This window comes from Talaromyces amestolkiae (assembly GCF_001896365.1).
Source record: "Talaromyces amestolkiae strain CIB chromosome Unknown scaffold1.1, whole genome shotgun sequence".
Lineage (NCBI taxonomy): Eukaryota > Fungi > Ascomycota > Eurotiomycetes > Eurotiales > Trichocomaceae > Talaromyces > Talaromyces amestolkiae.
The window spans coordinates 2,651,249-2,666,212 of NW_024468037.1; the positions used below are offsets into that span (position 1 = coordinate 2,651,249).

The window sequence follows — 14,964 nt, forward strand, 5'->3', positions numbered from 1 at the left end:
AAGTGGCACAGGAGAGCGTTATCTGTCTGGTTCGGCATTCCGATTGAATTGACTAACATTTGATAGATGATTACGTTTGTCCAGTTACTTAGCGATGTTAGTTATCTTGGTGGAGATTTGTGCACAAATATAATGCATTCGATCTCCTATCACTTCATCCATCTATATATGTGCACTGTGGCTTTAGAATGTAAATAAGCAACCCGAGCAAGACTCAAGAATTAAACAAGCTTCCCACTCAACACAGCGCAGAGTCCTGACGCAGCAGTCCTCGAGAAAACAAAGTAAAAACGCCCTAACAGCCGCTAGTTCCCGAAAAGGAAACTAACTACTAATCGCAAAGCCTAGCCCCGAACCCTAAAGACACACTAACCTGACTAAAAAGAAAGCTAAGAGATAAGCATTCACCACCTCACTGGTCGACATGCACGTCAGATATCTTCAATCGGATCGAAGCCTGGAAAGAACACCCGGGATATGCGATATTTTTTGCTTACAGGAGTAGTGGACACTGGACGGAATGGGTGATTTCCCATCAATAATCTGGCTCATGCGAGGGCAGCGCTGATTGATCGATTTCCATCCAGAGCAGCAGAGGTGTCTTAACCTTGCCCGGGCTGAAAGCTTCGATAATCTACTTAAAGGCTATTACAGAGTTGCTTATTATGATTCTTCATGCAAGGCTGATCATCGTCATGGGGGTCACAATAGACTATTGCCAAATAGCCTGCCCCTTTATATCTGGTTCCATGATGGTGTGGTGGGTGTATCTATATTCTCGAGACAAAAAGCCCGAGTCCGATCTTCCCAAGGACCAGGATCCATAAACCATACACCCAGTATGAGCGTTGAATGGTCCAGTTCGATGTGATTGTGATACCGTACATGGAAACCATGGCAAATGCAGCACTGGAGAGCGCCACTCGCCGCACCACGACGAGGCGCGACTCGCTACCTAAAGATTGCCCCAGGAGTTCGGGTCCAATCATGCCAAGCTGTCAGGAAGCATTACGTAGATTCAATTTCTGCGTGAAATGATTGAATCGAATTCTTATCAGGTACGCTTTGGGCAGTACATGGTCGTACCGTTGTAGTCCATCGTCCGTGAATGGAGGCGTAGTGGATACTTTTAGTACGAGGTACACTCTAGATGCTGGCGGAGAGGCCCGGCAAGCCCCAAATACCTGCCGCGTCCTAAGCTACGACCGTTGAAAAGACGAGACCCTGTAATTCGAAAGCGTTAGGTCAGCTAGAGGGCAAAGGCTGAAACAGACAAAGAAGGTAGAGACGCAGGATCAGAAAAAGTGAAAGGATTGCATTCCTTGTTGGATAAATTATCACTCTATTTCGCTCCGGTGCTAGACTTGTTCCGGGTTAGTGGGTTACCTTATCTCGGGGACTGTCTAAACCTTTAAGTAAATTTTTAGACTCTGTAGCTTCATCTTATTCACTGGATGATACACAGTGGATACGCACAGAACATGGCGAACCATACTTAGTGCTCACTGCCCATTCCCCGCTCGTTGGATCGTACCGAATCCACACGCATTCAGCTTCGGGTCTCCGGCTGTATTGATAGAGTCGGATAGACTTGATCCATTCCTGATGATAAGATACCGAATAAAATAGAAGAAATTCCAGAATCAATATTGCTGCAGGGGTCGCGAAATGAGCTCCAGACTATTCACTGCCATCCGGTGTTTGCCCGAATACCTATCCCGTACATACCATGACAATAATGAACAGAGCTCATACGTATAAAAGAAAGCATGCCTGCAGTGCCGTGCCACTATTGAACCTGCCCGTTACATACTATTGGAAGATGCCCTTGCTCTAGCCTGATAAGCCATCATTTGCCCTCTATCGTTAACAGCATTAATCACCCCGCTTCGTCGACTGGCTCCGTCGCCTGGTGTCATCTGGCTTCTCTAAGTACTGCGTCTAGATTAGTGCATTCCACACAACTCATGGCCTGTGGATCCTTGTCAGATGTGTCATGTCGCTTTTGAAAGAGGTGCTAGACTAACAGTACTACCTACTACCTAAGGAAGGGGAGGGAGCTAGTAATTACGTAGTAAGTGCCACTATCTGTTATATTTTTCTTGTCTTGCGACTGTCCGAACAGCGATCTCTTTTTATCGAAACTTTCTTTTCCTCTCTACCCGATTAGGAGGTCTAGTTGGCTTATTTGCCTCATACTGTGAATTATATTAACTTATTCCAGTCGTACATCTGCCAGGGATCCTGTTGTTGTTATCCTGCACACTTGTAGGTATCGAATATGCAAGCATCATGTCCGAAGTATCCTCCCTGTGGTGGACCGACGAGAGAATAGAAGCAACCCTCTGCCGCCAATACGTCTTTTCGCAACTCCAACCCGACCATCAATCGCGCCTCTTTGAGCCTCTTCCATGGGGCGAGGGACTTACAAGCGAGACCTATCTCGAATGGATCCTCACAAAAGCCGGCAAACTCTTCCTCATTCTGAATGAGCTCGGTATTCCGCACCGCATTTTTGACTTGGCGGATGACTTTGTTGATGACTCGGATCTTCCCTTTGCCGAGTCTCGAGTGCCTGATCTGCCTTTAGTAGCTCGAGATGAGTCTGTGTCGTCGTCAGCTGCTGCGTCGCTGAATAACAAATTCTTCCTTACGCAATGGCGATATCTCGTTCGCGGCATCGCCGAAGGTGAACATGTACGCTATACCGAGAACGAGGGCGTGCCGGTCGAAGTGCTCAAGACAAGTCTGGTGGGATCGAATAACAATAGAGATGGGGTTGAGAAAGTGGTGCTTTCCGGTGCGACTTGCCGTATCTTTCTTCGCACGCAGGTCGGAATTAATGCTGCACCGTACTTCTCCGAAGAAGATGAAGTGCTCGAAGAGATTCGTTCGTTGAGGCAACTCGCGCATGAACATGTTCTCTCGATTTATGGCTCSTATACAGTGGACAACAGCATAAATGTGCTGTTCAGTGGCGTCTATGAGCGCTCGTTGTTGAGCTTTCTGTCCGATACGCCCCAAAACTTTAAGAAGCTCCCGAAACCAGACCGACGTGAGATTCTGGTCAACTGGCCTCATTGCCTGGTCAGTGGATTGGCCTGGCTTCATGCCAATGGCCACCCGCATGGATCAATTCGACCATCCAATGTCTTGATTGATAGCGACTATCGCATTTTCTTAGGTCATTTCGAGGGATTAGATACCCTTCTCGACTCTCCTAAGATAAACGATATTGAAGCATACCAATACGCTGCACCGGAACGCTGGATTCGCACAACTGCTATTCAAGAAACGAACGTCGCAAAGACTTCTTTTCATTCTGGCGGCCGGACAATGCGTGGCCCTGGCTCATCATCTTCATCCGGCTCTTCTGCTTCTACCAAAACACCGCGAGCCAGCTGGATGACAGCCGGATCAACGCAATCTAGCGAATCAAGAGGAACAGTGATCAGGGTTGGATCACGAAATTCATTGGTCTCTTCCTCCTCATCCTCAGCGTCAGGCGGTTCAGGGGGCAGTCACGGCAAGTCCGCACACAAACTCTTTCGCACAAAACCAATCCTCTACACACCATCGATCCATTCCTCGAATCTAGCATCTGATTCTCGAACTCGACCCGTTACTGCCCCCGAGAGTGCAGCCAGTATTCCTTTCGTCCCACACAACACAGCCCTAGTACGAACCTGGCAATCCCAACAGGTCGACGCACAGCTGTCCGATGTATTCTCCCTGGGAGCGGTCATCACTGACATTTTTACATTTTTCTGCGAACGCAAGATTTCCTCATTTGCAAACCATCGAAGTGCCAAAAATCGTACCCCTGGCCGTGGAGGAGGTGTAGCAGATGCATCATTCCATCTCGTCACTAACCTTCCACAAGTCACATCTTGGCTTACGCTGCTGACGGCAGATTCCAAGAAGCGAAAGGGTCTTGCTTTTAGGGCTGTTGAGCCCATGCTCGCTGTTGTGCGGGACATGGTTGCGCGAGCCCCTGAGAGGCGACCTTCTGCGGAAGAGGTAGAAGCGAGGTTTGCGCATACCATTCGACAGTTGGAAGGGATTATAATTGCGCATTGCAAACAGGCTCCATCGAACACCGTTGCGTCGTATGTGAAGAAACCTTCTACGCCACCTGCACCGGTGGACATGCCATTACCCCCATCACCAAACCTGTATCCAAGGGAGTACAATAGTCTCCGCGCAGGGTCAAGACCGAGAAAACAAGAGATCCTCGACGACGAAGATCTCGAGCCCACCATCCCCAATTTCGCCGACCTCTCCAATAAACGTGCGAAACCAAAAGACCAACAGCGGCCACTACAACGTCTGGATATCGGCAATCACGATTTTGATTTCGGTTTCGCCTCAAGACAACGGCAGCAACAACAACAACAGTACCGAGACGACCAAAGCCCTACTTCGACCGACTCATCATCTACACCGCCGCCTTCATCAGGAAATTCGTACTCATCATTTCATCATCAGGAGCAGATGCTCGGAATGCGCCAGTACCACCAACAAAACAGACAGAATAATAGAGACAAGAAATACGACGAAAACCGGGACAAGAAGGATAAAAACACCACCAACGCAGCGACCATAGATGAAACGATCCTTCATCTCCGCAAGGCGCTTGAAGAGAAACTAAACCGCGAATATGATGATGAACACCACAACGACAACAATGATGATAATGATGATGACGAGAACAAACGGAGAAGGAGGAGGAGGAGGGATGATAGGAGGCGGTACTTGGATGATTTGGCGCTGACTCTGAACGGGACTAATATAAATTTACCTAGATATGAGGCCTAATCGTTTTCCTTTGTCTTTTTGATCTAGTTATTGGATACGATTCTGGTTGGTTTTCTATTGATGTCTCTTTTGATAGGAGATGTGGGTACTTTTCGCTCTTTCATTTCTTATGTATAATTATTGATCTCTGTTGGATGATTCTTTTTATACGTCGTCACAATATATAGATGTTATAGATACTATTATATTGCGATACTAATAGCATTAGAAATACCAGCCTTAGCTCCATATATCATACACTTTGAAGTGATATAAACTACAATACGCTGTAAACACACTTACATTTAGATAGTCAATATAGATTATTCTTAATCACATTTTTTTAAAACCCTATCATCTTTTCTCTATAAATATCGCTAATCCACCTCATGTCTTGTCTTTGACCACGTCTATTTCTAGCTACATGTCGGGCTACTTACTCACGTCCAACCAGAGTTGTAGTCAAACGTCAACTCAACACCGGGCGGAATATCGCGGCGTGCGAAGAATGCGAGATCGTAGATCTTTTGGTCGCTGTGATGGGTCGAAACGGGGATCATTTTGCAGTTAGGATTACACGAGTGATTCATGAAGCGAGAGGGCCCGCTGAAGCGCTGCCCATCGACGATGTAATGCGAGGAGGATGTGCCGTCATCGTTGTCACCCTCATCATCGGAAGAAGGGGGAAACCAGTCGAGAGAGAAAGCGTAGGAAGGGCTGCTATGAGAGCCGTTGCTCCCTGCCGTAGCGTCTTCACGGGGATCAGCCCCTGCAGAGATTATCACCTCCCCAAGATAGGGCTGATCCCAACCATCATGTCGCCGACTCACTAACATCCAGATAGATATAATGTCCGCGGGGTTCCCCTCCGATCGCCGTATCCAACATCGCCTAATCATGCCATTGTAGAATCACACCATCACGACCAAGCCAGGAAGCCCTCTTTATCCCTCCTTTAATCCATCAAATTCCATCTATCATCCCACACGGTGCAAGCTTTTGTCAATATGTTGAGGCGCGTCCTCGTTCGGATAACGCGACGGATACAATCGAGCGAAACAAAGGGAGATACGAGGTATTACGCGAAGGTCAGCGGGACCATAAAACAGGCTTCACTAGCTCGAAAATACGTTAGCAGTGCATTTTGGGATTTGTGAAGCTATACAGACTTTAAGCTTCTGGAGTCACCCGCAGTCTTCCCCACAATCAAACATCAGCGGAACCTGATAAACGCGATTGATTCATTGATCTGGTTAGGAAAGTCATCAGGCTGAAGCAATTCACCGTTTAGTACCTTCCCAATGTGGGTCCCGTCAATTGGGAATTCGAAGAATTGCACCGGACTGGTCTGAAATGTCGGGGCTGGGGAGTCCAAATTCATGCTATCGTCACCCTGGCTGATGGTGAATTCATCGCTGTCATTGTCCAGCCGTCAGGAATCATTTCGATGCCAAGATGCCGAAGATCCTGAATTTTTTTGACCAGTGCTCGTATCTTCTTTATAATGATATCGTTGTTTTCTTCGCCAGGCATTGGAACCGGGAGTCGTAGCTGGAGATCTATTATGATGAGGCAGGCTAAAAACGCGGATGATGCTTAACATTGCTAGACTTCCAGACCGAAGTGTCAACGTTGTCGCTCTGGTAGATCTCAATGACCCCCTGGTATCCGAATTGGCCGCTAACCCGTAGGATGCAGGTGGCATCCTTGAGCCATCGATACTGTTCACTATGAAGCAATTTATTCTGACATGAAATGTTAGTAATCATTGGTAGTCTTTTATATTGGAACACTGTGCCTCAGGCTGCAGAATGGCTTACCAGAGATCTTGTGTGGGCATATTGGCACTATGAACTTCCATACACTGGTAAGTCCCTTGTGCTTCCTCCTGTTGTGTTTCTTTAACATCTTGTTCCCTGAAAGCTGTTTCACCAATTCTAACAAAGTTTTCTGTCTGCCAGACTAAGTTTTCAGAATTCGAAAAGGTCGACATCTGGCTTGAAGAGAATCATGTGCATGAACACCTTGTACCTGTGGGAGCAGTAGTCGTAAAGCCCGGTAAAATCCGCCTCGAACTCGACGCTGTTTTCGATTACTCCTTTCACGTGCCAGAACATCCTTTGGACCATAGCTCCAAGCTCCGGGTGTTCAGTAGCATCCTCTTCTTATTGCTCGTCTTCAATAAAGGGTTCTAGTAGCACTGTACCAGAACTTCGCTTTATTTGTTGACTCTGGGTGTTCAGTAGCATCCTCTTCTTGATGCTCGTCTTCAATAAAGGGTCCCAGCAGCTCTGTACCATAACTTCGCCTTGCTCGTCACCTCTCTATAGGTAGAAGCAATTCGCGAGTTTGATGCCGGAATGACTTGTAACGGCGGCAGTAACGGCGGCAATATCGTCGTATGCGATCTTGAAATTGTTTAAGAATGCATTTGTCAAATATTCTTTGAGGTCAATGTTTTTTGCATTGCTAACGTCAAGCATCTGCCCATCCTGCGTCTCTGGGATGACTCGATCAGTATATTTCTCATTCGACGTCGCAGGTGCGGTTGAAGGGACATTGATTTCATTTGAAATAAGAGCTTCTGTTCCCGTGATGATATCAATATCTTCGCTAGAGTCAGACGAGGTGTCGTCGTGTACGGTCACAGTAGTATTCAACGCCGCACTTGACTGAGCGATTCGAGACGCCGCAGGTGCTTGATCGCTATGGGTAGATGGGACTTCTAATCGAGGATCATGGACTTGCAGAGTTCGCCCTTTGACTCTCGAAAACGAATCATCACATCGCGGCGTAGATGGAATAGATTGAGATGGAGGGCGCCACGCAGCTAATCTTTCGCTTCCAATTTGATAGACTCTTCATATCGGCCCTGTCGCTCTGGTCTTGCCAATGACCTTCTTGTCATGGAATAATCGTCCTTGGGGAATGCGATTTCTCGTGGTTATTGGAGTACCTCTCTCTGACCTCTGACGTTCGGCTGATTCCATTTGGCCCCGAGGTTCCGCATGAGAGTGAATAGTTGCAGAGTCCTCTATATGCGCAGCAATATTGCCTGATGCTCGCTTTTGATAAATGGTTCCGGCAGCACTGTACCTTCGCCTTGCTTGTCGACTCGAAATAGAGCTTTTACCAGATTCACGCACAGTTTTGCCGCAACGTATTGTGAACCATGGACTAGTTGGTACGATGACCTGAGCGCGGGGATGAATTCCTGGCAAAAGGCTTTAAAAGACTGAATATACTTGGACTTAGCGAGTCCTTCGTAAAGGAGAATTGCCTATTAGATCATGTTAGAAAGCCAGCATAGAACCTTGACGTTGGGTCGGACGGATTTAACTCACGGATATTAGGAACTCATTTTTAGCCTTAGTTCTATCAGCTTATTCTTTAATAAGTTCTGGCTCTAAATCTTTGAAGACAGCTTTACAATGTTAGTCAAAATACATAGAACAGAAATAGAAGAGAACGTGCCTGTGGACTCCAAAGTGCTAGAGGGACGGAAGGCGGCGTCAAGATCTCAACAGCGCGCACAGGATGAAGACACTCTCGCCGGGCTGACACCTTAGTGAATATGGAGTCTTGGGTGCGGTCGCGGCATATCTTTCCGATCCACGAGGTGGCTTCCGCAGGCTATTCTGCTCAACTTGTTTCACGAGCTGCCCGTTTGCTCGAAATGGAGCTTTTACCAGATTCGCGCATAGCTGCGCCGCAATAGACTGCGAACCAAGGACGAGGTGGTACGATGACCTGAGCGCCAGGGATGAATTCCTGACAAAAAGTTTTGAGTTGAGACTGAATATACTTGGACTCAGCCAGTCCTCCGCAGAGGAGAATTGCCTAGGAAACATATTAGAGAGCCAGCATGAAAGCTTTAAAAGGGTCTGGTCTGACTAACGGAGATTGGAAACTCATTTTCAGCCTTGGTTCTTTCGGCTTGTTCTTTGATGAGTCCTATCACATTTTCGAGAACAGGATTGAATAATTCCACCAAGTCCATGCTACAAACATGTTCGGCCAATTGACGGCATACTAAATCATCTAGTATGCGCGCAGCTTTTCAGTCTAGCTGGGGAGAAAACAATCCAACACCCCCCCTGGGCAGTGTTGTTGACAGTAGAAAAGAAGAAGAAAAAGAAAGATTGAGAAGTGGGAGGGGGGGAATGGGAATATATATATGGGTATCTGGTTGCGCCCGGTGTTTGCATCGTCATCAAATATAGCTGCGCCCATTGTTTGCATGTACCCTGTCGTACATATAGAGTACGCCCGACGTTTGTACTCCATTACACAAAGATAATGATATGCAACAATGCGGAGTTCCCGTTTGACTTGTTGACGGCATTTGTATGATTGGTTGTAGATTGAGCGGTGGCGGCGCCACATCTCTAGGCGCTATAGGATATTCTCACAAATTACTAGCTGTAAATCTAAGATTACTTGCTTAATAATTTTGAGTATTATAGACCTCAAAACTGAATAATAATCTATTAGATAAGACTTCTATATGTAGTGTAACGAGACTTCTTATCACGTGTTTTCTCATCACGTGGTTAGTTATCTTTAGATCCCGCCGAGTATACGAACGGGGGATCACCAATCATTTTATCATACGATATTCGTTCTTTTCTTGAGGACTTTCCTCACATGTAGTTTAAACTAGTAAATAGAAGAGAAAGTATATCTAAGGAAGATTGGATAAACACTATAAAGAAAATAGAATAGAGTAGATAAAGATTTTAGCTTCTTATTATATTAACTGTTTTTCTATTGTATTGATTGCTTTCCTACATTATGTTTCTATTGCTATTCAGAACTAAGGATAGTTCTATCCTCGAAAAGGGGTATCTGTCACGTGCTCGAGCTAGCCGCATACTAGATAGTCAGCCAGCCGACCAGTTAGTCTTAAGAATATCATCATCTTTTTACACACGCGTACGCGTCCATTATTATTGTTGCCCGGTGCCCGATTATTCTTGTCGGATTTACTTTCGACTCTAATAATCATGTCGTTCTCTCTCATGCGCTGGGCAAGCTTGGTCATGCTGGGCATGCAAGCTTCCCAAGTCTTCGCTATTTCTCAGATTTCTGCTGTTGGTGCCAAATTCTTTAATTCATCCGGAGATCAATTTTACATTAAGGGTATGCACGTTACAAATTATCTCCATGCCTTAGCTTATAAGACCATAGGAATTGCCTATCAATTATCTGATAACGATCCACTGGTCAATGAAGCGCAATGCAAGTTAGATGCAGCTCTCATGAAAGAGCTAGGCGCCAACACAATAAGGGTATGTATGTTATGGATTTTCTCCGTGCCTCAGCTTACAAGTCCAAAAAATAGGTCTACCACGTCGACCCCGATGGAGACCACGATGGTTGTATGTCCGCATTTTCCGATGCAGGGATCTATCTGTTTGTCGACTTGGAAACCTTCAACTCGGCTATTGATCAGGTATGCTTACTTGGCCCATCTACTGCGTACAAGCTAATAAAGTAGTCTGCTCCCCACTGGAACAGCACAATGTTGAACGCCTACACAAAGGTGCTGGACACCTTCCACGGCTACGACAACTTGGCCGGTGTCTTTGTCGGAAATGAAGTCTTGACCATGACCAACGGCTCCTGGGCCGCTCCCTACGTCAAAGCCGCCGCTCGCGATGTCAAGGCCTACCGCGATTCCAAGGGTTACCGCCAGATCCCCGTCGGTTACGCCGCTGCCGATATCGCCGATCTTCGTCCCATGTTGCAAGACTACTTGGCCTGCTCGACCAATTCGTCCGAAGACTTGGATTTCTTTTCGTTGAATGCTTACGAGTGGTGCGGAGACAATACTTTTACCGGATCTGGATACTCGGAATTGCAGAAGAATGCCACTGGCTACTCGATCCCCATTTTCTTCTCCGAGACTGGCTGCAATACCTCTCCTCCCCGTACCTTTGAAGATCAATCAGCTATCTTCGGTAGTGATATGGCCGATACCTGGTCCGGCGCTATCATCTACGAATGGATCGAGGAAGCCAATAACTACGGTTTGATCAGCTACGGGCCCAGCGTCGCCGCCACTGCTACTGGTACCAACATCGTCGGTGGCTACACTCGCGGCGGCACACCTACCCCCGTCTCCCCTGATTTCTCCAACTTGAAATCTGTCTGGGCTACCTTGAACCCAACCGGTGTCGCTTTGTCTGCTTACAGCGCGTCCGCCTCCAAGATTACCCCCTTGGCTTGCCCTGCTGAGACATCTGGTATCTGGAACGTGAACCCTACTGCAGCTCTGCCCACTGTCGGCCAGACTGCTGATGCCTCTGGAACTGGCTCTAGTGGCACTACCACCGGCGGCTCCACCGGTACTGCTTCTGGCGCGTCTTCGACCGCCACTTCGTCCAAGGGTGCTGCACCTGTCGGTATTGTGACTCCTGGATCTGCTGGCGCCACGAGTGCGGTTGTCATCTATGGTGTTCTTGTCGGATTTACTGGACTTATGGCTTGGTGGTTGTAAATGTTTGAAATAGATTGGTTTTGCTTGCTGTTTGTACGTATACATAGACGATGGACCGTGTACATGTATTGTTTATAGTTGTCTTTGTTATTGAACAAGCATACGATTGTCAATGATCATCTCATTTTTAGAGGAAAAAGATAGAAACAAAATTAATTCTATGGTGTCAAGACTTATTATGTTATATTAGTGACAGTGTAAGACGGGTCCTCGTGTTTATTAGTATACGCCAACTTCGCAACTTAAGTAAAATTCTAGCTGGACAAGTTTGCGAAGAATAAAGCAACCTTCAATTCTGAGATACGGGATTTCTAAGATGAGATGATTTCAATAGAACAAGAAACCCAAACGTCCAAAGGCGAGGGATGAGAAGGACGAGAAAAGACCAACTTCCAAAAAACAAGAACATAAACGCCTCCGAAACTGCGGACATTGTGGAGGAGCCCATTGGGATTTTGATTACTCGACCCGTCGACCAGTAGTGAAAGCATATCTCACCAACGCGATAGATATGGACGATTCCTTAGACGAATCGGACAAGGAGGCCCCGAGGGAGCTTCGGAGACGAGCAGCAGACGGTTCCAATTCAGACTCGTCCGAAGATCCAAAAACCAAGACATTTGGCCAGTATCCGGCTCCATCTCAGCAAAATACTACACAGCCGGTCCGTTACAGCCTGCAGATATTAGCCAGGCATCGTAAGCCTAGGTGAACCGCTGAGACTGTGAGACCAATTCCTGGTATAATCTCGGACCCATAGCAACTTCCAGTGGTTGATGATCAAGATATTGGAAGATTGTAGCATGCCATGGGTCGAGCCCCATGGTCAACCTGTTCACATTGACCTGTCGCTGAATCTCACCCAGTGCGTGTGGGATATATCGCTGGTCCCTGAGAAATCGTCCATACAGTGTCCATATCTTGTTATGATTATCATCCATCGGATATGTAGTAAGATGACAATCAAATGCCTTGAGACATAGGCTCATGATCTTGATTTGGTGAAGGACATGTAGCCATGATGCGGAGGATAGAATTATCCGGTGGAGGGCAATGTATTTGATGGTCTGTCGGCAGTGCTGTATCACTGCTAGGAGATTCCTCGCGGAGATTTGCATCTCCCGGAATTCTAAAGACTCGAGATTGTGGAAGTGGTTTTGAATTTCCGGACAGATTGTATAGGTGCTTTGTCCTTCCACTGTAAGGCAACGAAGGTCCGGGATACCTTGACTGAGGATGTTGAAATCGACCAATCTATCGTCCGATTCCATAAGATGGAGGTGTTGTATTTTGAGAAGAAACTGATCCACTCCATCATTGTTGGTGTTAACAAACTGCTCTAAGACGCGACTGAAATCAGGTAGTCTCAATTCTGCCATCTTCATAAGCCGCGCCCTAGCTAAGGAGATGATAAGAGGTGCAATGAGCATCCGAAATAGGTCTGCTTCCCCAGCCTCCCCAAATTTAAGTACCACGGTCTGTAAATTGGGGAACTTCTCCAAAATCAACGAGATTTTGGTGATGGCCTTCTCGGAGTTATCCTCTTCCTCTTCCTCTTCGTCGTCGTCGTCGTCGTCGTCCTCCTCCTCCTCCTCCTCCTCGTCATCTCCACACCACGACTGAAGAAGTTCGCTGGTCACAATGTCAAATTGGATAGTTTTCACCCTAGTAGCGAATCCACTGCCTGCCAAATCTCCGAATCTTGATAGAAAGAGAAGCTGACTGTCTATCGGTATTATGACATGTTGAAATAAGACGCGTGCCACGCTGCGGCGAAAAGCTAGATTGACTAAACCAATTTCCTTTAGGCGGAGTCGATCTGCATCGGAGTAAATAATGGATGTGTGTGGACTGTGTCTATGGTGTTCATCGCAGGACTGGACATTGGAGATGATCTATAAAAGGACTGATCAGTCGTGAAATGAAACAAATTTGTCAGAGGTAGTATACTTACCATATCCAGTATCTCCATGGGTAGCTGATCCATTTTCGACATGCTTCGAGAGAAGTGAAACACGCGTGTCAGAAGATGTTCGGTCAAAGAAAATCCCTTGCGAAGAGTAGCCCTCTTTCAGTGGATAAAGACTCGAAAATTCGTAGGGAATGTTCTCCGATCAAAGCATCGAGAACCTATCCGCAATCAGATAAGGGCGTTCGGTGATGGAACCAGATCTCTCCAGGATCATCAGCTGAAAGAGTTGTTTCCTGGTATTGGATGGATCGAATGCTGGAGTTCGTTTCCTATCCAGAGATTTTCAGCAACTGTATGCGGATTGATTGACAACCATCAATGCTGTTTTTCTGAAAGAAAGTCAGTATTTCCTGATTTTTCTGGAAATGAAATCATACATAATAACCGTGTTCATCGTCTATCTGGCGATTTCTGTCTGCTAGACCCAATCTCTGATTCTCGAAAAGGCTCTAATACGCCTCACTTCGAGAGATACAAGTGAACGATCAAGTGAGACTAGAAAAACCCAAAGGCCACCTTAGAGTGAGCGATTTGGCCTCTTTTCCCTCACTTTCACTTCGCTTGCCAGTATTTCCATACATACCTCGACCTCTAATACGCCTCACTTCGAGAGATACAAGTGAACGATCAAGTGAGACTAGAAAAACCCAAAGACCACCTTAGGGTGAGCGATTTGGCCCTCTTTTACCTCACTTTCATCTCACTTGACAGCGCTATTACATATACCTCGACTTCTACTACACCTCACTTCGAGAGATTCAAGTGAACGATCAAGTGAGACTAAGAAGGCCCAAAACTACTCTAGAATGAGCAATTTGGCCCTCTTTTACCTCACTTTCATCTCACTTGATAGCGCTGATACATATATACATCGACCTCTACTGTACCTCACTTCGGCCACTCAAAAACCTCACTTCTGCTCTCCTTTTGAGCGCTCTCTTTGCTCAACCTTCATCTCACACTCAATAATCACCTCACCTCTAGATAATCACTACACGAATCTTTCACTTGTGATTCGAGCACCCTTCGACTGCCGCCCAACCGTGGAATAGCTTCCGCATTTATCCGATCACATCACGGCTTCGAAACAATCTTGTCCACTTCAAATCACTGTCTATCATAAGTCCAAACAACATCCACAATGGCCTCATCCGCTACTCTAGACCACAATACTGTGACAAGGGACCACTTGGGCAGATTATCAAGTCATCCAGAGGAGTTTGATCAGCATGACTTCCAGAGTCTCAATTGGCAAGTCGAGACGGAAGAAGAACGTCCAGACAAGGCCAGAAGATGGTTTAAAGGAAATAGACGAGCGTCAAAGACACAGATATACGAAGGGACAAACAGAATGGAGGAGTTCAGGGTTCCTTTTCAGTATATCATTCGGACTGAGGATAGTCCATTTTTCGGAGGAGCATCAGTCCTTAAGTGAGCGGAGCCTCAGGCATCGGATTCCGGACCCGAACAAGAAACTACCTCCTCTCCAAATGGGCCCTGAAATGGCGTTCCTGTCGTCAATTCTAGACGAATTGATGGAAAGAAAAACAAGTCCGATGTGGATTACTGTCGTCCCTAGCTCGACTCTCAAAACAATGTTACCATTGTACAATGGACAGCTATGAGTGGATGAAGATTCAGGAATGACTTCTCTTCAGGCAGGGTCTCCGCCACTATTATCTCTGCTGCTGTG

General features: G+C 46.5%; 5 protein-coding genes across 5 annotated transcripts; 2 read left to right on the forward strand and 3 right to left on the reverse strand.

Annotated features, from left to right (window-relative positions):
* Positions 1-2,292: 2,292 nt before the first annotated feature.
* BHQ10_000881 (uncharacterized protein) lies at positions 2,293-4,818 on the forward strand (the record flags this gene model as incomplete). Its single annotated transcript, XM_040881656.1, has 1 exon — positions 2,293-4,818. One exon carries the CDS (start codon positions 2,293-2,295, stop codon positions 4,816-4,818), a length of 2,526 nt encoding a protein of 841 aa, XP_040729386.1.
* A 419-nt stretch (positions 4,819-5,237) lies between these two features.
* On the reverse strand, positions 5,238-6,926 carry BHQ10_000882 (uncharacterized protein; the record flags this gene model as incomplete). Its single annotated transcript, XM_040881667.1, has 6 exons — positions 5,238-5,566; positions 5,628-5,688; positions 6,092-6,212; positions 6,409-6,525; positions 6,618-6,713; positions 6,829-6,926. The coding sequence occupies 6 exons, from the start codon at positions 6,924-6,926 to the stop codon at positions 5,238-5,240; spliced, it is 822 nt and encodes a 273-aa protein (XP_040729387.1).
* A 195-nt stretch (positions 6,927-7,121) lies between these two features.
* On the reverse strand, positions 7,122-8,712 carry BHQ10_000883 (uncharacterized protein; the record flags this gene model as incomplete). The annotated part of the gene is made up of 5 exons (XM_040881678.1): positions 7,122-7,522; positions 7,894-8,077; positions 8,142-8,172; positions 8,332-8,637; positions 8,696-8,712. The coding sequence occupies 5 exons, from the start codon at positions 8,710-8,712 to the stop codon at positions 7,122-7,124; spliced, it is 939 nt and encodes a 312-aa protein (XP_040729388.1).
* A 1,091-nt stretch (positions 8,713-9,803) lies between these two features.
* BHQ10_000884 (uncharacterized protein) lies at positions 9,804-11,299 on the forward strand (the record flags this gene model as incomplete). Its single annotated transcript, XM_040881689.1, has 4 exons — positions 9,804-9,939; positions 9,988-10,088; positions 10,142-10,252; positions 10,298-11,299. The coding sequence occupies 4 exons, from the start codon at positions 9,804-9,806 to the stop codon at positions 11,297-11,299; spliced, it is 1,350 nt and encodes a 449-aa protein (XP_040729389.1).
* A 704-nt stretch (positions 11,300-12,003) lies between these two features.
* BHQ10_000885 (uncharacterized protein) lies at positions 12,004-13,286 on the reverse strand (the record flags this gene model as incomplete). The annotated part of the gene is made up of 2 exons (XM_040881700.1): positions 12,004-13,194; positions 13,254-13,286. The coding sequence occupies 2 exons, from the start codon at positions 13,284-13,286 to the stop codon at positions 12,004-12,006; spliced, it is 1,224 nt and encodes a 407-aa protein (XP_040729390.1).
* Between the last annotated feature and the right edge of the window lie 1,678 nt (positions 13,287-14,964).